Below are 26,702 nucleotides of genomic sequence, written 5' to 3' on the forward strand. Positions count from 1 at the left end.
TTCACTTGCATGGCAGGGGGGGAGGGAGGTTGCCATACTGAAAAATGGCTGCAGGGGGGAACAAGTCCAGCCCCACCCACAAGCCTTGGGGCAACAGGGTTCTCAGAGAGGGAGAGGCAGGGGCTCCTCCCCCTGTCCAGCCATTTTCAGCAGGGTTTTTTTTTCCATAGGGAGGAGGGAATAGCCTTGGAGGACATGCCATATGTATAGGTACACAGTCAGACACACACACACACACACACACACTTCCATTACTTCTTCTTCTTCTTCTTCTTCTTCTTCTTCTTCTTCTTCTTATTATTATTATTATTATTATTATTATTATTATTTATATAGCACCATCGATGTACATGGTGCTGTACAGATAACACAGTAAATAGCAAGACCCTGCCGCATAGGCTTACAATCTAATAAAGTTGTAGTAAACAATAAGGAGGGAAAGAGAATGCAAACAGGCACAGGGAAGTGTAAACAGGCACCGGGAAGGGTGAAGCTAACAGTATAGAGTCAGAACAAACTCAAAGTTTAAAAGCTATAGGGAAAAGAAAAGTTTTTAGCTGAGTTTTAAAAGCTGTGATTGAGTTGGTAGTTCTCAAGTGTTCTGGAAGAGCATTCCAGGCATGAGGGGCAGCAGAGGAAAATGGACGAAGCCGAGCAAGGGAAGTAGAGACCCTTGGGCAGGCAAGAAGCATGGCATCAGAGGAGCGAAGAGCACGAGCGGGGCAATAGTGTGAGATGAGAGAGGAGAGATAGGCAGGAGCTAGACCGTGAAAAGCTTTGAAGGTCAACAGGAGAAGTTTATATTGGATTCTGGAGTGAATTGGGAGCCAATGAAGAGATTTCAGAAGTGGAGTGACATGGTCAGAGCGGCGGGCCAGGAAGATGATCTTAGCAGCAGAGTGGTGGACAGAGACCAGCGGACTGATGTGAGATGAGGGGAGGCCAGAGAGAAGGAGGTTGCAGTAGTCCAACCGAGAGATAACCAGTGCGTGAACGAGAGTCTTGGCAGAAGAGACAGACAAAAATGGTCGAATCCTGGCAATATTATACAGGAAGAAACGACAAGATTTAGCTACTGCCTTGATATGAGGAATAAAGGAGAGTGAGGAATCAAATATAAAGCCAAGACTACGAGCTTCCTTGACCGGAGTAAGCGTGACATTGTTGACAGTAAGAGAGAATGAGAGATGAGGAGAAGGTTTAGGAGGAAAAACAAGCAGTTCAGTTTTTGCCATATTGAGTTTCAAATGGCGATGAAGCAGCCAGGCTGAGATATCTGAAAGACATGCCGAGATACGATCGTGGACATCAGGAGAAAGTTCCGGAGATGAGAGATATAGTTGTGTGTCATCGGCATACAGGTGATATTGGAGGCCATGAGATTGAATACGTTTACCCAAGGGCAGCATGTATAGAGAAAACAGCAGCGGGCCAAGCACCGAGCCTTGCGGAACCCCTACTGAAAGGGGAAAGGAGGAGGACGCGCTGCCGTTAGCCGACACGCTGAAAGAGCGACCCTCTAGATAGGAGGCGAACCAGTTATAGACAGAGCCACAGAGTCCAAGGTCATGGAGGGAATCTAAGAGAAGATCGTGATCAACCGTGTCAAAGGCTGCAGTTAGATCAAGGAGAATAAGGACAGAATAATGGCCCTTAGACTTGGCAGTACTTCTTTACCAAGTGCTGATAAGGATCTACTGAATCAGAAGAGGTGTTCTCTATAATAATAATGAGGAGGAGGAGGAGGAGAACAGCCATAGTTTGCTCATAACTGAGCAAGTATATGATGGAGCTAATATATGACAAAATGTATGTATCCATTTACTGCCCTCATATGTACAATTTCCCCTGTAAACTCTTGTTGCTCTTATTGTCGTTTGCTCATTTCTAAAAAACAGAAAGTAGACAGATAATTATTACAGTTCTTTGTGGATACTATATGTAAGAAAAAACCAAAGTTATAGGAAAATTAAATAAAGAAATTTCTCAGTGCTTTGCAATTCTTGAAACCAAAACTCAATCCAATTAAAAAGAATATTGTTCACTTTGGGAGCTCCTGCTTTATTAGGTGGCTGTGATTTGAAACAGGTGTGTGTGTTTTTAATCTATGACATAGTACATCTGTATAGGAGGCAAAGCAATACTTGAAATATGGCAATATAAAGATGAGCCAGTTGTAAGACATACATTCATTCCTTACCTGTGAGCATCCTCATTCCACATCACATGTCTATTTTCTATGCCTCTATGGGATTCAAACAGCCAAAGGCCTGTGGTCATATTCATCTCTTAGATTAAGTCAAGAATATAACCCAGAAAGTATTCATATAAAGAAGAAGAAGAGAGGGGGCGGAGCTTGACAGCTATGGAACGGTAAGATTTCTTTGAGGCTCTAAACGGCTGAGCGGAAAAACTCAATTATCTCACTTAAAAGGGCATAAATCTCTAATGAGCATTTTGGAAAAGGACTATGAACTATTAGTGACAGTGTTGTTGACTTTTATGAAAGTGGAAATGATATAAGGAGTGGGGAAATCAACGCGGTTTAAGGGCTTGCAAAGCAGCTTTCGGAGTGGAGAGCGATACTAAAACGAAAGTGCTTGTTATTGCTGAGCTCTCCCAGCGATCGCTGACTTGATTTATGGTGTATCTCACTCCTTATCTGTGTAGAGTGAACTATTGCTAATAAATCTGATCATCGCGAAGTACAGAGAGAGAAAAGCTGTCCGGGCAAGGGATGAGAGACTGTTTTGATTACTATTCGGGACACTAAGAAATAGATATATGCCCTATGTCGAATATCAGAAAAATAAAAACAAAAATTGCAAAGGTTACCTGGTTGCGTCGGAAACGCCCCAGTAATCATAATCTCCCCCGCCTTGAAAAGCTGTCTTCGAAGAAGAAGCGTTAAATACTGACAGTAGTGGGACAGAGACAGACACGGAAGGCTCTAAAATGGCAAAGGCTGGCAAGGCGCCAGCCATGATGGCTGAAATTAAAAGCTTCATAGCAGAAAACAATGAAATCCTTTTTAAGAAAATGGAACAGCATGCTGAAAGGGCAGATAAACGGATGATGTGTTGGCTGACAAGATTGCTCAGAATGATAAAAGTATAAAGAATTTGGAGACAGGAGTAAATTTGCTGGAGAAAAGACAAGATGTTTTTGAAAAAAGTTCTAATGTGCAATTCCAGGACCATGAATTAAGACTGATTCAATTACAAGACCAGAATCGCCGTTCCTCTATTCGTATCAAGCATCTTATTCAAACACCAGGAGAAGAGCTGAGGAAAATAATTTTACAGCGGTTTAAAGAAATGATGCCTGATTTGGAAATAGAGGACTGTGACCTGGACAGGATTCATAGAGTGGGAGAACTAAATTATAAAGGAGCTACTAGAGACATTCTGGTGAAATTTGGCAATTATTACAAAAAAGAGCAAGTTATGAAGAAATTGAGATCTATGGCTCTGCTGCAATATAAAGGCAAAACAGTGCAAATCTACAATGATCTTTGTCAGCAAACACTTAATTGGAGATGCAGTGTTAAGCCGATAACGGAAATATTAGCAAAGAACGCAATACAGTATGCTTGGGGTTACCCTGTATTTTTAAGATTTACACATGCTGCGAGGCAACATAGAGTAACCTCCTTGGATCAGGGCAAGGAGCTGCTGAAGAGTCTGGGTCTGTATGATGGTGCAAGTTTGAATGAAGCAGGCAGGAGTGGAAGTGAAGCGGGGGCGTCTGGGACGCAATAAATCTGATAAATTTATCATGAGATAATAGTATATAAAATTGTTAAAATATAGAAATCTTGCTAGCTAGGCGGAGCACTGCTTCCCCCCCCCCTTAAAGGTAGTAAATGGCCGGAGTGATAGACTTACGGGGATTTGTGGGGGGGGAGAGGTGGGGGGGTTGGGGGGGGTAGGGGGGATTGAGTGGGTGGGAGGAAGGGATTTGAAGGTTTTTTTATGGTTTTTGAGTTTTTATGTGTGTGAATTTGAGTTGCAGAGCACAAGGGATCGAAAGAAGTACCAAAAGGTTGAATATGGATAAGAAAATAAAAGTATCAATGCTTAATGTTAAAGGTCTGGGGGTAGTCGTGAAAAGGAGGAGAATTGAACAAATGTTAAATAGAGAAGGATCTGACATTATTATGTTGCAAGAAATTCATCAGGGGTTCGAGGGCGCAAATGAAATAAGGACCAAGTGGTCAGTTTATTATGAAAAGTCACTGGGGACTTCCAAAAAAAATGGAGTGGCTACTTTGATCTCAAAAAAAAAGTGGATTTATATTAGAAACTACAAAAAAGGATGACAATGGTAGATATCTTATGATAAAGGGTCAAATGGAAGGTAAAGCATATACATTAGTTAATGTTTATGCCCCCAATGAGAGACACAGAGAGTTTTTTATATAATTATTTAAAGAAATAGAAGAATTTAAAGAGAGGTATGTTATCCTAGCTGGGGATTTTAATATGGTTATGGATAACAGATGGGACAGGTCAAACCCCACTAATGCTGAAAAGAGAAATAATATTACTATATTGAATAAATTGGTAAAAGAAAATGATTATGTGGATTGTTGGCGTTTACTTAATGGGGCGAACCCTGGCTTTTCTTATTATTCCCCAGTTTATCATACATACTCTAGGATAGATTATATATTTGTTTCAAAAGAGTTTGCAACAAAGGTTTGTAAAATGGAAATGGGGGTAATAAAGGTAACAGATCATGCGTTGCTAAGTTTAGAGTTTACAGTTAAGAAGAACTATAAAGAAGCGTATAGGTGGAAAATGAACACAAAAATATTGAAATATAATAAAGTGGTAGAAAAAATGCAGAGGGAATTGTCAGAGTCTTGGGAAATCAATGAAAAGGGTGGAACGGCAGGGTCAGTAGTTTGGGATACCATGAAGGCTGTAGCAAGAGGGATTTGTATTAGAGAAATGTGTAATTTAAGAAGGCAACAGTACGCAGAGCAGGAGAAGTTAGAGACAGAGATTAGGAGATTGGAGAAAGAGTATTGGCAGGATAAAAATAAATATAAATTAATAGAAATACAAGCAAAGAAAAAGGAGTTAGAGAATATAAATTTAGAGCAAGTGCAGAAAAATATAATTTATATGAAAAGAGAGTATTTTGAAAATAGCAATAGAAATTCTAGATTGCTTGCCAGACTCACACAAAAGGAAAAAGCGAGGAATGGGGTAGGAACACTGAAGGATAAACAAGGGAATTATTGTCATACAATGAAGTGTAAAATAAAAAATTTTCAAGAATTTTATCAAGAATTATATAAGGGAAAGGATATTCAAAAAAAGAAGTTGGAACATTATATAGAAAAGTATATAAAGAAGGGAATAAAAATAGAACATAAAGAGCTAATGGAAAAGGCAATAACTCAAAGAGAAGTTGAAGAGGTAATTGAGAATTTGAAAATGGGTAAATCCCAGGAGTAGATGGTTTAGGATCGGAATATTATAAGGTCTTCAAAGTGTTCTTAGTACTGAAATTATTAAAACTTTATAATGCTATATTGGAAGGAGAGAAGATACCAGAATCATGGGAACATTCATTGATAATATTAATTCCCAAACCAGACAAAGATTTGACTGTCCCTGATTCATATAGACCTATTTCATTAATAAATCAGGATGCTAAAAAAATTTCAACTATTCTGGCGAAACGGTTAAATAACTTTATAGCTGAATACATAGGAGAAGACCAATGTGGATTCGTGGTGGGTAGACAGATGCATAATTTAGTGGGAAGAGTTTTAAATGCAATACAGGTGATAAAAAAACTAAGATTAAGGCAGGAATTTTGGCATTGGATATTTTTAAGGCTTTCGATTGTGTGAGCTGGCAGGCACTAAAGATTATTTTGAATAAAATGGGATTTGGAAATAAATTTAAAGCTATAATAGAACAGCTTTATTCTCAAAATACATTCGTAGTGGTAGTGAACGATGGACTCACCGATAAGATACGACTAGCCAGAGGGACAAGACAAGGATGTTCACTCTCGCCGGTCCTGTTTGTAATGGTTATGGAAGTATTGGTGAATGCAATAAGAGATGATGGGGAGATAGAAGGAATTGGTGGTATAAAAAAAAGAAAATTGAATATGTTTGCAGATGATACCCTATTAACTATTAAGAACCCATTAAGTAAGATAGATAGAATTAAACAGCAATTGAGAGAATTTGAAGAAGCTACTGGGTTAAAAATAAATTGGTCCAAATCAGAAATGATTTTATTTAATTATACTAAAAAGGAAGAAAAGGAATGGGAACGAAAGGGAATAGAAATGAGAGTTAAGGAACAGATTAGATATTTGGGAATTAAAATTACAAAAAACTTAGACAATTTAGAGAAGGAGAATTTAAACAGGTTAAAAAAAGAGGTTTTAGTAAAGTTGGAAAAATATAAAAGATTGAATTTATCCTGGTTTGGAAGAATAGCATTAATAAAAATGAAGATTTTAGCTAAATAATTTTGTGTTTAGGATGCTACCAATAAAAATTTCAGAATTAGAGATAAAAAGTTGGCAGAATATTATAAATAATTACTGTAATAGGGATAAGAAAGCAAGGGTAAATAAGAATAAATGGTATTTAAGTCAAAAGAAGGGAGGAATGGGTCTCCCAAATATAAACCTATATTATCTAGCAAACTGGTTAAGACATATTGTAGAAGCAATTATAGGAGTAGGAGATTTAGATTGGATGGAGGATAAAACTACAAGCAATATAGAGATGAGGTTGGAAAATGTTTTTTTTAGGGAAGGAGGGAGAAAATGGGCTGAAAGTATAGGTAATCCGCTCCTGAGGTTTCACTGGGAAATTTGGAGTAAATTTAAAGGGGAGCTGCTTCCGAGCAGCTCCCCTTTGTCACCAGTAATATGTTAAAGAATTTCCCGGAGGAACTGAAGGGCAGATTAGGTAAATTATTAATAGAAAAAAATAAAATGAAATTAAAGGATTGGTTGAGAGAAATGAATACAAGAGAAGATATGGAAGAAGTTCTAAAAAATAAAAAATTAACCTGGTTAGAGTATAGGCAATTGGAACAGTGGACTAAAAAGTGGGTAAGAGAAAATAGAGAGTGTAGAGAAATGATGAAGTTTGAGGAATTAATAGTTAAAAGAGAAAAATGTAAGGGAGAAAGTTTAGCGTTAAAAGGGTTAATGAGTGAAATATATAAAATATTGTTGGAGAAAGGGTCGATGGATAGTTCAGGAAAAATGGTATGGGAGACAGATTTGAATGTACAAATAGGACAACAGAGCTGGGAGGGACTTTGGAAACAAAGAGTGTTGAGAAATATGTCAGTGAGAATAAAAGAGAATTATTTCAAAATTATATGGAGGTGGTACCTAACCCCGATTAGATTGAATAAGATAAATAATCAGCATTCAGCAAACTGTTGGAGAGGTTGTGGGGGAAAAGGAACGTATTTACATATGTGGTGAGAATGCAAATATGTACAAAGATTGTGGAAGATGGTGTTTTTGGAGATTGAAGAAATAGTGGGAATGAAGATAGAACAAACACCAAAAGTTGTATTACTGTCACTATTTGAAGATTTAAAATGTGGAAAAGAAATTAAAGAATTGATATCGAGTTTGCTGACTGCAGCACGATTGATGGTAGCTAGGAACTGGAAGATTCAAGGGGAATATTCTATTGAAGAATGGTATAAAGAAGTATGGGATATAGCCATTAATGATAAATTGACTTGTAATATTAAGTGGAGAAGAGGTATAGCTAAAACAAATGATTTTGAAGGAATTTGGAAACAGTTCCTAATATTTGTGTTTTCTAAGGGAAGTGGGAAACCGCCAACAGAAGAAAGTATGAGATTTTGGAATCAGGAATGAGATCCCGAGGTGGGGGGTGCACTTATATGTTAAGATTGATTATGTTATGATATGATACTCTGTAATCAACATTTATTCAACATGTATGTAGTATGTTGTTGTTGTTGTTGTTTTATTGTAATGATGTATGTTTAAGTAATGTGGAAAAGCAATAAAAATTATAAAAGAAGAAGAAGAAGAAGAAGAAGAAGAAGAAGAAGAAGAAGAAGAAGAAGAAGAAGAAGAAAGTCTGACCATTGAATAAGCTCCTGATCCGCAAGAAGTTCCTTTATCTCCTCTCTGCATTTCTGTTGATGTTCAGGGTTCTGGGCCATACAATACAGGAGCCAAGAGAGTCCACTAGCCGTCGTATCGTGACCTTCAAACATGAACGTGTCCACCTCAGCACGTACATCTTCATCTGATAATGGATTTCCGTTTTCATCCTAATGACACAGGAAATGCAAGCCTTGGTAAGATCGATATCAAGCTTAATATTGTTCTAAGTGAATTTTCCCCAATTCCTATTCATTGACCGTGATTGCTGATGGGAGCTGAAACTGGAGGGAAAAATCTGGAGGTCACCAGGTTGGGGAGGCTGGCCTAACAGAAGGGAAATTATTCATAGTTCCTTTAAAGCAGGCCTGCGTGACTTGTAACACATCAAGCTTGTAATTTGGAAAGCTGCTGCCAATTGACAACCCTTAGCTCTAATTTGGTATAAAGCATCTTCCTTTGATAATTCACAAGTTGTGCAGGTTTAAGTTTTTTACTAACAATAGCTATGCCCTGGAGGGATGAATGACAGTGTAAATCATAAGACATTGACAGTCATACCTACAATGTTGATGCATTCAGATCAGTGCATATTATAAGCAACTTTCTCCTTGTGCACATACAAGTTCCTCTTTGTCTGAAGAAGAGCAGGAGATCATATAGCACATGCACCAGGTGTAAAAACATCAATAGATCCCAATAAGAACTATGGCTACGTACAATTCATATTTTTTGCTATAACTCTGTACCACCATTCTACTGCATTCATAGAGGGATCACCATTACATTGCCTGCCTGGAATGCATAATTTTCACACATAGATATATTTCTGCACCAGTGTGTAGGCTGATTCAGATTGCATGTCTCTATCTATTTCTGTAGGCCCCTGTGCAGAGGAATCATTCAATGCATGATATTTCATTTATCACTGTAATTGGCTTTTTTAAAGGTACATGACAGTATTAGCCTGCTTGAGCATGGGGTAAGGTGGTTTATATTTTTTAAAACACCCACCCACCCACCAGTGATGCACCAACTAAGGGCACATTAGGCGATTTGGAGCAAAGCGTTATCAGTATGCTGATGAAACCAGTCTCTATAGCCCCATGCAGGATACCCTGAGAAGGCAAGGGTGTCTGATCATGGAAACTCTGTAAGCATGTTCAATGAAGAAAATTAAAACTGGTAACCAGGAATGCAGGGAAGGTGGGGTTTACATGTACACCTACATCCCCTCCACACGTTTGCAAACAAGCAAACACCTGCAGAGGGCTTATTTCTCCCTATCATCTGAATCAAGTGTTGCCATGCAGGTTCTGAAACAGTGCCTGGATGCAATGCTGGGCTGGATGAGGGCCAATAAACCGGGCTTGAATCTGGGCTGATCTACACCAAGCAGGATATAACATTTTTTAAAAGGTATGAAAACTGTATATGTAATGTGTCCTGGGCCTGAACAGTTGTCATAACCATTATAAACCATTATAAGCAGTAGTATAGATCCTGCCCTGGAAAGATAGAGGCTACATGGGTGAGTACATCCTGGCTCCAGTATATGTCAGTTGCCTGTTTTGGATCGAGGATGCAGGTGCAGAGCTAGGGAATTCTTCTGGATCCATCTCTGTCATTGAGGCCTAGGTGACTTCAGTGGCTAGGAACACCTTCTACTAGCTTCAGCTGGTAAAACAGACATGGCCATTGCTGGACTGGGCCAGTTTGACCATGGTAGATCATGCATTGTAACGTCACACTTGGATTGATGCAATGGGATCCACATGGGGATTGATCCAGAAGCTGCAACTGATATAGAATGCAGCTGCAAAGCTGTTGACCAGAGCATCCTCTCGACAGTATGTAATACTAATGCTGAAAGAACTGCACTGGCTACCAATATGCTACTAGGTCAAATTCAAGATATATAAAGCCTTAACAAATTTGGACCAGGTTACCTTAAGGATCACTTGACCCTCTATACCAGGGTTAGGCAACTGCAGGATTCTGGGAGCCACATTCAAACCCACCCAGCCACCACGATTCCTCTGTGGGCGACACTCATGCCACCGCTCCTGGGGTGTATGTAAAAGCACTTTGCAGTTTCCTGCAGAGCCCCTTTGACAGGGTTGAAACACATTGTTGTCACAATAATTACCTTCGCACAAAGAAGAATATCCAAAAAATCTAAATGCCTCTTCTTTAAGATCTTTTCAAGTTCTTTGTCATCCTTGAGAGACTCCTTCCTCTGTCTTATTACATTATCTGCATTAGATATAAGAAGTGAGTAAAGGTGGACATAGGAACTAAGCAAAGATATCTGTTATGTTTGTGGTGACGAAGCCTCTGATTAGCTGGGCTGGATTGGTAGCTTATATGTAGCTCAAGGAACCAAACAGTCCAGCTTCTGTGTGGGAACAGAAAGCTCTCCCTTTAGTTAGGATTAAAACCTCACACAGGAGAAGGGTGATGTAGGGAAGCCAAGAAACAGGAAATCCAGATTCAAGCAGACTGAAAGAAGCATGCTAATAGATGATGGCTTGAGCAAGAGGAACCTGGCAGGAAGATAGGACGAAGATTAGTCTGAAAGAAAGAAAGAAAGAAAGAAAGAAAGAAAGAAAGGGGGAGGCAATGAATTAACCCCAAAATGGCTAATTAGAGGGGTTTTTAATTAATTAATTAATTAATTAATTAATTTACAGGACTCAAAGGAGGAGAGGCTGAGATACAAGGACTAGGGAAGCTGGTCAATGGACAGTGTGGTTAATGAAATGAAGCATAGTGTACCATTACCCATGAATGAAGTTAATCGTTACTCATCATTCCCAACTCCATAGTAGCCACCCATAAATAAAAAGTACCGTAGTCAAATATTTGCTTAAATGTAGCTTTGTCTTTACTTTCTCCTTCTATCCTCCAGCTTTCCTCAAAATCATTTGAACCCTCTGAAATTTTTGCAGTCAAGTAAATGTTGTGTACTCTTTAGAAATATTTGGATGAAGCCAGACAAAGAAACCTGAACCAGAACGAAGCAGGGAATGGCCATGTTTATAAAAAAATACCTGTGTGAAGGTGAGCTAGTTTGCAAGCCTTACGGAACTGATGTCCTTGGGAGCTGAACCAGTAAATCAGATCATTGTGGTACCAAGGTGTCTTCAGTCTATGGTTAAACATGAGGCTGAGGTCAAAGACTGTATTAATGTAGGAATTATTCCTGTGGACAGAGAGAAAGCAGATGTGGATATGACTCAGGAAGCACATCAGAGAAGACACCACTAGGCTACATCATCACTAGAATGTAAGTCCTGTTAAACACAGTAGAACTTGCTTCCAAGTACAACTGCATAAGATATTGCTGAAAGTTTTCCAAAATACTAGCAGAGTTGTATTATGTCATAGGTAGAGGAGGAGCAAGGGCACCTATCCTACTGATTCTCATCATTGACTCCTTAGGCCTTTACACAGTAAAATGAGATGCCTAAAAGTACAACAGCCATTCCATCAGATAAGAAAAGCAGGACTATGCCATTGCCTCTGTCGAGAGACCAGCTGCCTCTGACTCTCCCCAACCTCGTTGGCAGCTATTCCATTAGACTATATGAACTGTTCCCATTTTCATTTCATCCCAACTTTATGAACTCATGCCTAAGCTTGCCTTTTCCTCCTATCCTCATTATTTGTTCTCATTATTTTTTCCTCTTGAGTGTCATGTCCTTTAGATTGTAAGCCTGGAAGCAGGGACTATCTTACTCCTGATGTACTTGGATCTTGTTTTGCAAAAGAGTGGGTTGAAACTTTTAAATGAATAAACAAAGCAAGCAATGCAAGCATTCCTACTGCAATACATTGTCATGATCAGGCCTGTTCTCCTTGGTGTGTGGGAAGGAGTTTCAAGCTATCAATCAGAATTAGGTTCAGAAGCTAAAGAAACAGGACTAGAAACATCCCAGCTTACAGAGGAAGTGGGGGAGTTGTGCCTCCCAGGCTCTTCACCTGCCGGGGATGAATCTTCACTGGACCTTATCAGTGAAAATGTTAACAACTCAGGCTGTGGGAATTCAGGAATCATCAGAGGGGGAAGAGACTTCAGAGTTGGCCGATCCCAGGGTCTGCTGCAGGTTCAAATGGGTGGAACTAAAAGTAGGTGAGAGGCAATCAGCTTGGCTAGTGTGTCGCCAAAGCCTTCTTCAAAGGAAACCTCCTTGAAGTGAAAGGAACTTAGGCGAGAGACCTTCCCTTTTGTTGAAAGGACAATTGTTTCTCTTAGGCCCTTTCTACACCTCCCAGCCTTCCAGGAGGGAGAGGGGAGTATCTCGCAGTATCCTGATTGTGAGATCTTCCTCCAGGGTGCACACATGGCACGTGACATGCTGGGAGGAAAGAGGCATGTTGCGGCCACCATTTTTTTCCCCTTAAGCAGGGCTGTTCATGCAAAAGTGAGGGCCCGCTCCAATGTAAAAGTGGAGAAAAACAACAACCAAACATACACCCTTTAAACCCCCACCCGCCATCGCAGGGATGGCAGAATTGCTCACCCTCCCACCCCCAATGGGCATGGAGCTGCATTTCTGGTACTGCATTCACTCGCAAGTAAGCTGCACCAGGCACGATAGGCGCCCACACCTCCCGTGGTCTCAGGATGGTCCTGAGACCCCAGGAAGAATTGGGTTTTCCCAGGGTTTCTATATACCTGGGAAAACCCATGCCCATCATCGTCATCCCTCGCCACCAGAAGTCTCTGTGCATCATATGAGCGCACAAGGACTCAGCCATGACCAAACTATCGGGCTAGTATAGACATGGCCTTAGTTAACCAAGTTTAGCCCAGAGGAAAGTTCCTAGGGTTCAACCTCTCTTCAGGTGCAAAGAGATGTTTATTGGCAGGATAAAGCTTTGTGTATAACTTGGCAGACCGCTTTATCATCTTGCACAGCAGCTGGAGGGCTTGGAGATATGACATACACTAAACTTCAAATTCTGCATTTCAAAAACTGTATTTGAATACATTAAACTCCAGATTCTGCACTTCAAACTCTGCATTGTCTGTATTTTTATTTTAAAAAATCTCCTGTACAGTTGATGCAGAAGGTGGATCAGGCAAACAACATTTCCAGGTGACAGCCCATCTCACATTGTAATGCTGAGATAGTAGCTCCTGAAGCATTCCTTCCACATGGTCAGTCTCCACATTGGAGTTGAAGCATATGCAGATACAACTCACTGGGATCTTATGGTTATTTCTCATGCCAGTGGTAGCCCTTAGTGCAGAAAAGAAGGCCCGTGTCTCCACTGTGGCTGAAGAAGGCATCTTATACTGACCTGTTTGTCTGACAATTGCTGTGGTAGCTGAAGGCACATTTCATGATAGTATCAAGAGTCATCAAAGAGACATATTTGAACATCTCCACTGACATCGTGGTGTCTCTTGGGACCAGCTTTTCCAATACATCCTAATATTTTAGAAAAGAGACAGATAGTGGGAAGAGGGATGTCTCCAGAAAGACTGGATGATTCATTACCAGCTACTGGGTCACATTCTGTCGAGGCTGGCATGAAGATTATCCAATAGTGAAGTCCAGTTCCTGCCCTCCAAGGTAAGTCTGAACACTCACCATTCAAGTTTTTCTCTTTAGGAGGAATTAAGGTGTAATCAGGGAACCAATCCAGCCCAGTAACTCTAATAAATTGAGTTTATTAAAATTAAGATAAAAGCAGGATACGGGGAAGAAATCAGATAATATGCACAATAAAACAGGAACAGAAATTCCAGTCTTCCTGAAATCTGTACAACGTAAGCTAAGGGAGCAACTACACTTATGTCAGAGTCCCTTGTTGGCATCTGTAGAGCATCTTGCACTGATCAAGATGGACAATGACAATGAAGGGACAAGTCAAAAAGGGCATTGTTATGCAGTTCGGCTTGTGGGTGACTTTGATCGAGAGCAGCCACTTCTCCCTCTGGCTGCCCATTCCTCCCCACCCCAACCCCATTTCTTTTTCTTTTTATTATCAGTATCTACTTCTCCAGAAGCATGGGGCCACCCATGGTGACCAATCAGGGGGCGCCATTGACTCCACTGCCAAAAAAAGTCAGGGTACGTGCCAGATTTGTTTGGAGCAGAGTTCCAGGGTTTAGCCCCAGATAGCTTCACAATGGCAAAGGGAAAATGTGTTTGGAGGGTAGATGTGTTTATCTGTGTGATGTCTTGTCAGGAGTTGTGTGAGGAGTGAGTGAAAATAAGATCATAGGGACTTAGGATTGTTATTATTAGATTTGTTTCCACCAGTATTCTTAAGAACAGGCAGGATTTGAATAGAATTTGAAGGAACTAAGAACTGTAAACAACAATAAACATTTTCTTCTTTCTTTTGCTACCATAAAACCATGTGCCAGTTTGGCTGTATCTCATCCTCTATTAGTTCATAAATAAACACATTACATTAAACCTTCAGCCTGCTATATTCACAGAAAAGCCTTTTCTAAATATTCTTTCCTTTTCCCTCTGCTATAAGGGAAAGGTTATACTTTTACCCCCTCCTTGGGTATTTAAGGGGTGGTGCTTAGCCTCAGGGAGGTGTGTGCGTGAAAGCCTTGTGTGTGGGTGTGGGTGGCATCTGAGAGATGGAAAATCTCAAAACCCTAAAGAGCATGATTAACTCTTTGGGTTGACACCCTTAATGGATTATATAAGAAGAGCTAGCTTCTAGGGTAAACAGAATGGACCTTGATCAACAGAAAGTTGATGAAAACATTTTATTTATTTGAGAGTGGCAACAGTTTCTTACCAGCATCTCTTTGACTGATTCTGCCATGAGAGCCACATAAGGCTTCAGAATATTGTAATGGAATCCGGGAGTCAGAAGCTTTCGGTGCTGCTGCCACTTTGGCCCATTTAGGATCAGTAACCCCTTTCCTACCAAGGGAAAGTTGATGAAAACATTTTATTTATTTATTTATTTAAAATACATCCAGGGCACTTATAAAGGTACAACTTTCTCAAGGTGACATACATGTTAAAAACCCAAATGCAATAAAACAACAAAAGGCAACATAAATAATAAACAACAAATATCCAGCCCAGAGATTACTAAAATAATTACTGCCATGAGCTCATCAAGTTTAAACACAACTCAAAAGAAAAGCCAAATAAAACAGTTGGTTCTTCTTCAGAGTTTTCCTAAAGGCCAGAAAATATGAGGCTTAGCGACCCCCACCCCTACCCCTCATAAAAATGGCTTAAATACAATTTGCACCATGCTTAGATTGTAAATTCCAGATCAAGGAGCTGATCCTGTAGAAAAAGAAGAATTTCCGTTTTTGACAATGGAAACAGGCACGTAATTAAGGTGGTGAGGAAGGTGGTGGTGAGGAAGGTGGTGAGCAATCCAAGTGAGGAACTCCTTCCATGAGAATCCACTCCACTCCATGATATGTTTAAGAGTCGTTGTTGTTTTGAAAGATTGTTTGCAGAGTGTATATTTCCCTACTATTTCCCTACTTCGGCTATTGGGCGGTATAAAAATGTAATAAATAAATAAATAAATAAATAAATAAATAAATAAATAAAATATATTTACCTACTATCCAAAAATTACATATTTTCAAATTTAGTATAATACATTAAGGGTGTGATTCTATGCAAGTCTAGGCAGAAAAAAGGCCTACAACTCCTAGTATGCCCCATTCAGCATGCTGGGAGGTGTAGACCTTTTTGCTGTCTAAACTTGCATAGGATTGCACCCTAAGACTCTGATTCCCAAGTGAAGTGGGTAGAAATGTGTTAGTCCTGCTGGCTGAGATGACGAAAGCTGTAGTCCAACATGTCAGGATGGTGCCAGACTATTGGCTACATCACACCAGGGTTATATTGTGCAATCACTGTGAATTGCGTGCAAAGGACTCCAAAGTTTTGCAGCTTATAATCTGCTTTGACTGTGAAGTACTCCCATGCATCCTGCTTTAATTGTGCTATAAAGCCAAAAGACCCGACCTATTTTGCTACCTGTTAGGAGCAAATCATTTGTTGTTTTCCGAGCAGCCACTGGGGGCTCAGGAGCAGGATTTGATATGTTTAAAGTACAAATTAAACAAATGCTTACATCTGTGTAAGTTTTAAAGATAAAGTCATCAAAATTGGCACAGTAATAGATATTAAGGAGAGCTTTAAGCATATCAGATTTGAAATGGATTGGGTCATCTGTTGATTTTTTACATTTCCCCCCTTAAATCCTTTTCCTGGTATGCAAAGGATCTTAGGAGCGCTGCCGCCTGGGGTGTGATTTAGCTAGCAACAACAGCTTTACACTACAGGGGATAATTTGAGGGGAAAACGTACATGGGATGAAGCCTTGAGGAAGGCTGGGCTTGCCAAACAAGTACAGTTGGTTGGTAACTCTGGTGCAATAAATATGGCAGTAAATACAGTGATATATAATTAGTGAAACACAATACATACCGATCCATGGAATTAGGAAGTTGTATGTTATAAGAGATTTTGGATCTAAATGATTTGATAAATGAGAGAAAAATGGTGTTAGTGTGAAATTATAACGTCCTTGGGAAAATCAGTATAAATGTTTCATTTTCTAAATTGCATTCCATTGCCTCAATCAACAGTAATTTTGTGAGCACTCAGAGATCCCTCACATGTAGGGTGGCCATATGGAAAGGAGGACAGGGCTCCTGTATTTTTAACAGTTGTAGAGAAAAGGGAATTTCAGCAGCACCTAAATTCACCAGCACCGTCGATGCTGTTTTCAGTTCCGAACAGATGGATCTGTGGGCGGAGGTGTTAAATACCTCTGTGTTGTCATGGATAGAGCATTTTCTGGTCAGAGTTAGTATCGCGGCTACTATCCGCCCCTGCAGGAGTGGTGGACCTGTTAAGATGGTACGCCCTTGAAGGCTGATAGATCCTCTTGGATTTCAGAAAGCCTTAGAGGGTTCTGTGGCTCGTATCATCAACGATCCTGTAGAAGCCCTGGTCAATAGATGGAATCAAGATCTGACTAGGGCTATTGACACGATCGCCCCCAAACATCCTCTATAATCCGCTTTTAACTGGGCACCCTGGTATACAGAAGATCTCAGGGAATTGAAACGGGAAGGACGATGACTGGAGCACCAATGGTGGAAAACTCGACTCATATCTGACAAGACACAACATAGAGAACATCTTTGTTCCTATGGGGTGGCAATATGTGCAGCGAAGAAAGCTTTCTTCTCTGCATGCATTGCATCTGAGAATTCGCGTCCAGCAGAACTGTTCAGGGTGATGAGGGGTTTAACTCAGGCACCTTCCCCCCTGAAGGTGGGAAGCCTTCGAGCCTTCGAGCCTTCGGTAGTTCACTGTGATGCCTTTAATGATCATTTCACAGATAAATAAGAGCCGACTTAGATGCCATCATTATAGCAGAAGCTGACAATGGAGTTTCCAGCAACTCTGTAAGTTGCTGGAAAAGGCAGGAGCCACACTACTGCTTTATAGTGGTATTGAAGTGCACTGACACCTGTTGGGGCCCATTGACACATACCATATACCACGTTCATTAGTGCTATATCCTGCTTGGTGTGGCTCCTGCCTTTTATATACCGTTTTCATAGTGTAATATCCTGTTTGGTGTAGATTAGGCCATAGAACATATTCTTTAGTTTTATGGCAGTCACAGGAATATGATAGTGGCCACTAAGGCCTCAGCTAGGCCTACATCTGCTTGGTGTAGATTAGGCCCAGGTCTCTGATTACAAATATGTATGCAGTTATTTAGCATACTAATGCTGGCTAGGATCAAGGCACAGGTCCATTTCAAGCACTACAAGCTCACGCATACATGTACAAACAAAATGTTGCTCATCTTTGCTTTTCAAGCTTTCGCATGTCCTGACATTTGAATAAATAAAAGCTGAAATCCATAAAAAAATAAAACAGTGACATAAGATAGTCATGAGATATAGATAAATACATTAATATTTTTAACAGCTTCTCTCTCTAACATATGTCATCAGACGATCAGAGGGACATAAGGTACAGTTTTCTTACCGCCTCTGTTAAATAGCGCCTTTGCATATTCAGGATGGTAGATGTTCAAGAAAACCAAGAATCTTCCATACCATAGTGGATGACCGTAGGGGTATTTTTTCATCATTGCTGCTGCAGTCTGGAACTCTTCCTCTGGTTTCATCTGCATTATTTACATTAAGCAGATTATATGATGGCCGTTGTATTTGCATATTCAGTCAGCAATGCAAATTGTCTATTTATTTATTTATTTATTTATTTATTTAAAATGATTTATATCCTGCCCTATATATCTGCCTTCATATTGTTCCATGTACTTCATGTTGTTCTGTGCGCACTAGGTCACTCCAGGGCTGGATTAAGGCCAGTTGATGCCCTAAGCACAGCCCAATAATGATGCCCCCCTTGGCCCTTCCATTGCTTAGCCGGCAAGACATGAAGACTCAATAAGTGCTGAAGGTAAAATAAGACATTAAAAACTCAGTTTTCTTCAAGGCCAGGCCCCACGCCAGACACATGACTATATTAAATATAAACTGTTTTTTATTATATTTATTTAACACGAAATAGTAGCAAGCAATAGAAGCCAATTACTTATGCCAAAGGAAGTGAGGCAGGTGGCTACTAGGAGGAGGGCTTTCTCCACTGTGGCACCCCGGTTGTGGAATGAGCTCCCCAGAGAGGTCCGCCTGGCGCCTACATTGTACTCCTTTCGTCGCCAGCTGAAGACCTTTTTATTCACTCAGTATTTTAACACTTAATTTTAACTTAAATTTAAATTATACTGTTTTAACTCTGTATTTTAACCTTATATCAATTTTGCTGCGTAGTTTTATCCTGGTTGTGCTTTTTATACTGTATTTTGTATTTGTGTTTTTAACCTGTTGGTTGTTTTATGATGGTTTTAATTTTTGTGAACCGCCCAGAGAGCTTCGGCTATTGGGCGGTATAAAAATGTAATAAATAAATAAATTATAACTAGGGCAACACACACACACCATTCCCAAGGCTCCTGCTGGCAAAGTAGAAGTTAGGGAGGAGAGGAGTACATTGCTTTTCCTCCATGGTTTTATGTAAAAAAAATCCCTCCCATTGTGATCAGCTGTAGGGCTGATGCAAATGTTTCCCTACACTGGGAATGTGGTTGGGGGCTGAGATGGATCCTTTAGTTCCAGAGGATCCTGTGCTCCACTCCCATGCTCCTTAATCCTCCCCACTTTCCCCCTCTTCAACAATGGAACCTTGAGTGTCATCAGACCTGGGTGTGTGTGTGGAATCATGTGTGTGTGGTCATGAGTTCTGGCATGTTTCCCTGCCATCACTATGGCCTCCTGCTGCCGTCCCACAATAGCACCAATTTCTTTACAAGGACAAAGAAAGAGGAAACAGCAACAACCACGTGGCCCATTCAATGGGCATTTTTATTGCACTGCTTTTCCTGCACACAGCAGGAAATGGCAAGTTTGGCTTTAAAAAAATAGGTTGGATTTCCAGAGTCTTTTTTTACGACGAAAAAACAAGCAGCAGGAGGAGGAGGCATGCGGGAGGTGGACGGCAGCATCCAAAGGACCTGCAAAAGAAAGTGAGTGGGAAACAAGTGTGCGGAAAGAATGCTTGTCTGATGATGCTCTCTGATATCAGACAGGTGAGGGGTGCAGATCTTTCCGAAGCAGCAAAGTGGGATGGGAGATCTAGGATTAGATTTCTTTCTCTGAGATTGGAGCTCTGTCTCCAGCCTCAGTGAATAATTTCAAACCTATCCCAGGGACTATAGGAGTGCACTGATCCATCCCACCAACCACTCCTAGCCCAGATTTTAGATTAAAAATTACATTCCTTGGATATTAGCTTAGCAGAATAGTTGGCAAATCTGCTCTTGCTGATACCCAATGATACTGCTGAAGTTCATAATTGCTTCATTTTGAATAAAAACTATTGCAGGTCATAATGTCTAGCAATGTTCTGAATTGAGCATGATTTCCCCAAATAGTCTAATCCAGTTTGGACTGTGGATTGAGCATGTATGGTCAACATGCAACAGACCAGAAACTCTAAGCTGGCTGCGGTATACGCAAGGGTTCTCTAATAATTAGCCTCTTGCTCTCACTGAAACTCTAACTGGGTTCTGTCAAATTTTATGAACCAGAAAGCCAGCTGCTTTGTTTATTAAATTTATAATTCAGCTGCAAATCACTTTTAAATATTTCCTATTGAAACTATTTCTTGGCATTTCTTATGGCCATTGTCTTAATATGAATTTTCTTCCAGATAAAACAAGGTCCAACCTTTCCAAGATTCTATCAGTAGAAAGACCACATGCACAAAACTCCCCTCCTCACTTCTGACTTTATTTACAAAATAAGAGGCACCATCCATCATTCTCAATGAGTTTTATCACACCAGGGTTATACTGTGCAATCACTGAATTGCGTGCAAAGGACTCAGAAGTTTTCCACCTTATAATCTGCTTTGGCTGTGAAGTACTCCCATGCATCCTGCTTTAATTGTGCTATAGTATAAAGCCAAAAGAAGTGCAATATTTAGCTACCACATTTCGAGCGTATCTTCCGAGCGGCCACTGGGGTGCAGGAACAGGATTTTAAAGAAAAATTAAACAAATGCTTACATCTGCATAAGCTTTAAAGATAAAGACATCAAAATTGGCACAGTAATAAATATTAAGGAGAGTTTTAAGCATACCAAATTTGACTCGGATTGGGTCATCTGTTGATTTTTTATGATTTTTTTTACATTTCCCCCCTTAAACCTACTTCCTGGTATGCAAAGGAACACTGCTGCAACAACAACAACGCCGACAGTTTAGCGCTGTAGGGGATAATTCGAAGGAACAGGTACATGGGATGAAGCAAAATGTCATACACACACACAATACTGCCCCAGCAGTCAGCTTACCATTTTGATATGGCCATACAACCAATGGATGGGAGGTCCTGGAAAACAGCTGAGAACTTTGGCCAGGTACTGCTTCCTCCAATACAGCTGAATGGCTTTCATAACCACATAGGTAAGGCTCAAAATAACTGTGATGTGAAAAATCTGAGAGATATCCTGAGGCAGCCAAGACCAAGAAGAATGCATGATTGTCTCTGGCACAATTTCACCTGTATTTACAGATGGCACCGTGCCGCCTTCCTTTGGGCTTCTATTGTCCAAGTACTGGGTTTAATATAAGCTAATACTAAACACTCACATTTGGAACCTTGCTTCGTCTTGAATGTTTTCCCAAGAGAATTAGAAATATTATCCTTTAGAAAGCATGTCTGTTACTGTCAAGGAGGGCTGAATGGCTGATGAGCCAATCACATTTTTTCTTAGAACTTTTCCTTTTCTCTGTGTACAACCAGTACAGCAACTATTGTGCCCTTCCATTTTGTTAGGTGAAAGGACACCCGCATTTCACTCATCTGTTGACATTTCACAATGTACAGATAACACTAATTGCTTATGTGATAAGAGCCGTATAAAATGCAGGAGATTACAGAGGAAAGTCTGAAGTACAACCCTAGGAAGATGATTTTCATTGGGGCTATGGAAGACCAAAAGGGATACTTCTTCTGTTCCGATGAGACATTTTGTCTATCAAAGTCACACCACCATTGTTATTTTTTAGGAATTTCACGAGGGTTGTTGTTCAGTCCTGTCTTCCTTTTTGTTTCTTCTTTTTGGGGGCTGAAGAGAGGAATCCTTGGCAACAGAGCTCATAAATGCCCCCGAGCAGCTGAACAGACTAAAAATAGTTCATCCATGCATCACATAGAACAACTTAGAACATTTCTCCACCAGTAATTTATTGCACACTCATGATTTGTCATTCACAAAACTTTGTAAGTCTTTACATGATGTCATCAACCTCCAGAATATCTTCTGTACTCCCCCCCCCCCTTATCTTGCTTTCAAAAAGATTGGAGATAAAGCGACAAGGGATGTTAATGAGATATATTGGCAGCACCACCTAGTGGCTGTATAATTATAAATATATAGAATTTACTGAGAGGAAGTCTTTGATTCAAAACACATGTCTACCCATGTAAAGGAGCCAATCTATCCCTCTAATAATCAGGAAGTAGAAGCTCCGATAAATTGTGGGATAAAAAGCCTGGTATGGTGAAGCCCCTAGAAAGACTTACTTGGATAGAATGAATATTTATTTATTTATTTATTTATTTAATTACATTTATATACCGCCCCACAGCCGAAGCTCTCTGGGCGGTTTACAACATTTTAAAATAGTAAACATTAAAAGTATACAATTTAAAACACACACACACACACACACACATAAAAAAGAGTATAAAAACAACAGTATCCATTTAAAAACAACAATTGTGGGGTCCATTAAAAACAAACTTAACGTTGTTAAATGCTGTTAAAATGCTGTTAAAAATGCCTGGGAGAAGAGAAAGGTCTTGACCTGGCGCCGAAAAGATAACAATGTTGGCACCAGGCGAGCCTCATCGGGGAGATCATTCCACAGTCGGGGGGCCACCACTGAAAAGGCCCTCTCCCTTGTTGCCATCCTCCGAGCTTCCCTTGGAGTAGGCACTCGGAGGAGGACCTTAGATGTTGAGCGCAGTGTACGGGTAGGTTCATGTCGGGAGAGGCGTTCCATCAGGTATTGTGGTCCCAAGCCATGGGAATATATTGTATTGAATGTACATATTGGGATAGTCTTGCTATTTCTTCCTTCCCCAAAACTGTACTTAGGACTTGACTACCTTTGTTTCATCTTACCTAAATAGGTCATGTCTTACTAGACAGGGACTATAGGATGTCCACTATTCAAAACAGTATTGGATATACAATACATAGAAGAAGGCTCGAGATGTGCAGTTAGTGTATAATTCACTATTCTTTGTTTAGAAATATAGATACAAATTAAATATAGAATACAAAATATATTGAAACATAGAAAAATATAATCATAGAAGATCCATTAGTCAGAGCTCAATTACATAGTCTAATCCCTTTACAATAAGTATCTTATTTCCAGTCTGGAAGCTGACACCCTTCTGGCACAGCAGAGTTTTGGATGCTACCTTCTTTACAATCTGAGCTGATTACATAGCTTTCTTAATCTAATCCTTTCCCATAAACAAAATATCACCTTCCCAGGGATTAAGCAAAAGTAATAAAACTCCAGCACTGGAGCTAATCATTCTTGGGAGCCATTCTTACAAGAGGCCAGATTTGTACCTAATCACTCCTGAAAGCTAGTTTTACACATTGCCAGATTCAAACTAAGAAGGTGGATAACTTTCATTGTATTTAGAAAACAATTTTAGGAAAACTACTCACAATTTATTTGTTGGGCTACTTCAAAAACAACACTTTCCCCCTTTTCTTCTTCTAACCTATTTAAATCAGCACAGTATTTTGGCTGAATGGTGCAACATAGCCTGACCAACCCCTCCAGGAAAATCTGGTTTGACCGGATCTGGAGTCCAGATCCGGACCTCCGGATGGGGTTTTCCTCTGTTGTGTAAACCTCCGGAGAAATTGGGCCAGCTGCTGTCCCTCACTGTCTCAGCCTGGGATGCACCATCAAAAAACCGGAAGTAAAGCCTCAATATTCATAAGACTTACGTGAAAACCCACTTTCCCAGGTGTCTCGTGAGAATTGAGAGTCCTGGGAAAGGCAGGGCGGGGCACGCATATACTCACCAAACTGAAAACCCTGGCTATCGGCTGAGGGAGCAGGAGCAGAAACAGGGCCAGGGCCGCAGCCATCGGCAGCGGCAGCACTGGGGCTGCAGAGGGAGTGGCGACAACAGCAGGAGCAGCACTAGGGCTGGAGCTGCGGCCGCAACGAGAGCAGCACTGGGGCTGCAACCGCGACAGCAACAGTAACAACAGCAACGAGAGCGGAGGTGGTGGCAGGAGCAGCACTGGGGCTGGAGCCAGGGCCGCAGCAATTATGAGAGCAGCAGCAGGGGCAGGAGCAGCATGGCTGGAGGCAGAGCCACCGCCGCTGCAGCAACAACAGCAGGAACATCAATGAGAGCGGTGGTGGCTGCAGGAGCAGCACCGGGGCTGGAGCCAGCAACAATGACGAGAACAGTGGCGGCAGCAGGAGCAGCACCGGGGCTTGAGCATCAGCAACAAGAGCAGAGAAGGGAAAAGGAGGAGAGGAGAGGAGAGGTCATGATGAGAAGGAAGCAGCACCCACCACCACCAGCAGAAGAGCACCAGCATCAGAGCAGGCCATGCCAGCGTCGCCACGCCCCCATTGCGCCCCATGCGCACAGCTTGGCGTTGCCCCGGCTTGTTCCCTCCATCTTGATCCTCCCGCTGGTTGCAGCAGGGGAGTGGTGCGAAAGTACTCAGGGCAAGGTAGCATAAACAGCTACAGCATCAACATGGGGCGAGGCAGCACTGGTAAGTTGAGATTGTGCCATATTCGAGGGTCAGCTGTGGGAGGAGGAGGGGGGAATCCTGTGAAGCACCCCTGATCTGTCATCCTTTCACTCTTGAGTCCCCCCGCATTTTTCAATGCACTTTCACTACCCCAGGGAGAGGAGGCGGCAGTAGCATCACTAGCTATTCCTATAGTCATCCCCCTCTCTCCCGTTCACCTTGATTGGAACCCCATCGACCTGCTCACAAGCTCTCATTTAATTCCACTCCCTAGCTGGGTCTCGTATGTTGCAAAAGCTGGCAGGGAGGGGGACTGTGGTCACTTCAAAAAGGGAAATCCAGGCACATTAATCACCACTTGCAATTTTGCTCTATGACCCTTGGTAGTTTCTTACCTATACAAATTTATGACATCTTTTTTCTTTTCTTTTCTTTTTAGTTTTTAAGTTGTCATGGTATTATTTCTCTTTCTTTTGAAAATAAAGTTTCTTAAATAAAATGCAAAAACGACCAGAGACCAAAACTGAGAAGCACTCTTTAAAAACAAATGCCATTTCCTAGTTTTATTTTCACTATTCCCTTCCCTTCTAGACAGAAAGGGAGGCATAGTTAGTAAACGACTTATTTTATTTATATCTGCCTTTCCATTAAGAATAATACTCAAGACAGCTCAGGTTTTACATGGTCAATGTTTTCCAACAGATGTAAAGAGGATGCAATCCTATATTCATTTTTCTGGGAGTAAGCTTTATTGAAATCAGTGGCACTTGTTTCTGAGGTATCTTTGGATCCCTGAATGGGATTTCTGTTCTCTGCACACTGAGGCTGTGTAAATTCAGGAGGTATTTGGCTAAAAGGAGGGAAAGATCCTTGTCTAGCATTATGATAATGGGCATCCATTCTGGCCTTTCTTTGTATTGCTGCTGACCATGGCCTTGTTTACATGGCTAATGACCCAGAGTATAATGACAAATATTTAAAAAGTGACTGCAACAAGCCTTTAGTCCATTTTGTTACATGGCTGTTTGCAGGGTAACAATATTTTATACTTTTCCTGAGTGCTAGGATGCTCCTTTGTTGTACTAGATTTTTCTGCACTTGTCAATTGCTTCATTTGTTCGGTGGTAGCAGTATGCTGAGTCTGTGAGTATGGATATGAGAAAAGTGATGGGGAAAGAGTGTTAAATGTTAAGAAAGGTGAGACTATAGTCATCCAGTGAAGGATTTGCAGTCAGAAAAGATATTTGAGGGAAGGGGAGACTGTATCACACGGAGTATAGCAAAAGCTTCAAAGTACAGCAACAGCTACAAAAGTTAATGAGTGAAGTTAATTTCAGATACATTGAATGTCTCACTTGTTCTTTATTCCAATGATTTTAACATTAAGAAGTTATGAAGAACAGGTTTGTCTTAACTGTGCCGTGAAATCAGATCTGTGACCAAGGCCAAGTTTGGGTGGGCACGCCCCCTTGGGGGTGGCCATGTTGTCCTCCTTTTCGGTTTCCAAAATATGGTCAGCCTATGTTTAGATAAATGAGTTCTTACTGAAAATTGTTGGCACATTTCCTGAGAATGCATTATTCATTATTTCCTTCAATAACTTTCTAAGGCTGCATCTGCATTTTACAGAGATTTGTGAAAATGGCTTCCGGATCATCCAAATACCCGCATTTTAGAGTTTCTTCTTACCTTCATTGCACAGTTGGGTTTTTGGTTGGTATAACAGCTTTTGTTTTATTGTTGTCAGTATGTGTCAATATGTGAATAAGAAGCAAAGAGCATAGAAACCCACACCACTGACAGAAGAACTTAAGAAATTTCCATAGAAATATATTGACTAATGTATACAGAGACCCATTGTTACTGCTATATTGTTTAGTTGATAAATTAATTGTCCTGTTTTAAAACATTGAGAATAAAGTATACAAAATACAGAAGAAATTGACTGTTGGAGTTGCATTTTTATTGGTTTCATCATATGGTTTTATGATTATGTTGTATGTATCTTCTACTTTTCGTAGAAGAGCAAGATATAAATACAAAAATATTATTACACGGACACTGCAGTGTCCATGTAGTTAAGGACAATGAGAAGATTCTGCATTCCGCTATTATAAAGCAGTAATTGGTGGGGGTGTCATTCTAATATTCATAAAATTGAAAATGTTTCAC

The 26,702-nt window shown here is 40.6% G+C and overlaps 2 protein-coding genes across 2 annotated transcripts in view; one reads left to right on the forward strand and one right to left on the reverse strand.

Moving 5' to 3' along the window:
* Nucleotides 1-8,450, forward strand: part of PDZK1IP1 (PDZK1 interacting protein 1) — a 355,951-nt gene extending 347,501 nt beyond the window's left edge. The window contains exon 5 of the transcript XR_010026045.1: nt 8,436-8,450. The gene's annotated coding sequence lies outside the window, so the exon portion shown is untranslated. The remainder of the gene's footprint in view (nt 1-8,435) is intronic.
* LOC134407473 (cytochrome P450 4B1-like) overlaps nt 1-21,416 on the reverse strand; it is a 31,834-nt gene extending 10,418 nt beyond the window's left edge. The window contains exons 1-8 of the mRNA XM_063139272.1: nt 21,069-21,416; nt 18,177-18,318; nt 16,593-16,637; nt 14,923-15,050; nt 13,456-13,586; nt 11,199-11,350; nt 10,295-10,401; nt 8,125-8,315 (exon numbers count right to left, since the gene is read on the reverse strand). Of these exons, the coding sequence (XP_062995342.1) occupies nt 8,125-8,315; nt 10,295-10,401; nt 11,199-11,350; nt 13,456-13,586; nt 14,923-15,050; nt 16,593-16,637; nt 18,177-18,318; nt 21,069-21,254 (1,082 nt within the window). The 5' untranslated portion in view covers nt 21,255-21,416. The remainder of the gene's footprint in view (nt 1-8,124; nt 8,316-10,294; nt 10,402-11,198; nt 11,351-13,455; nt 13,587-14,922; nt 15,051-16,592; nt 16,638-18,176; nt 18,319-21,068) is intronic.
* Between the last annotated feature and the right edge of the window lie 5,286 nt (nt 21,417-26,702).

The sequence above is a fragment of the Elgaria multicarinata genome, chromosome 1, assembly GCF_023053635.1.
Source record: "Elgaria multicarinata webbii isolate HBS135686 ecotype San Diego chromosome 1, rElgMul1.1.pri, whole genome shotgun sequence".
Classification (NCBI taxonomy): domain Eukaryota; kingdom Metazoa; phylum Chordata; class Lepidosauria; order Squamata; family Anguidae; genus Elgaria; species Elgaria multicarinata.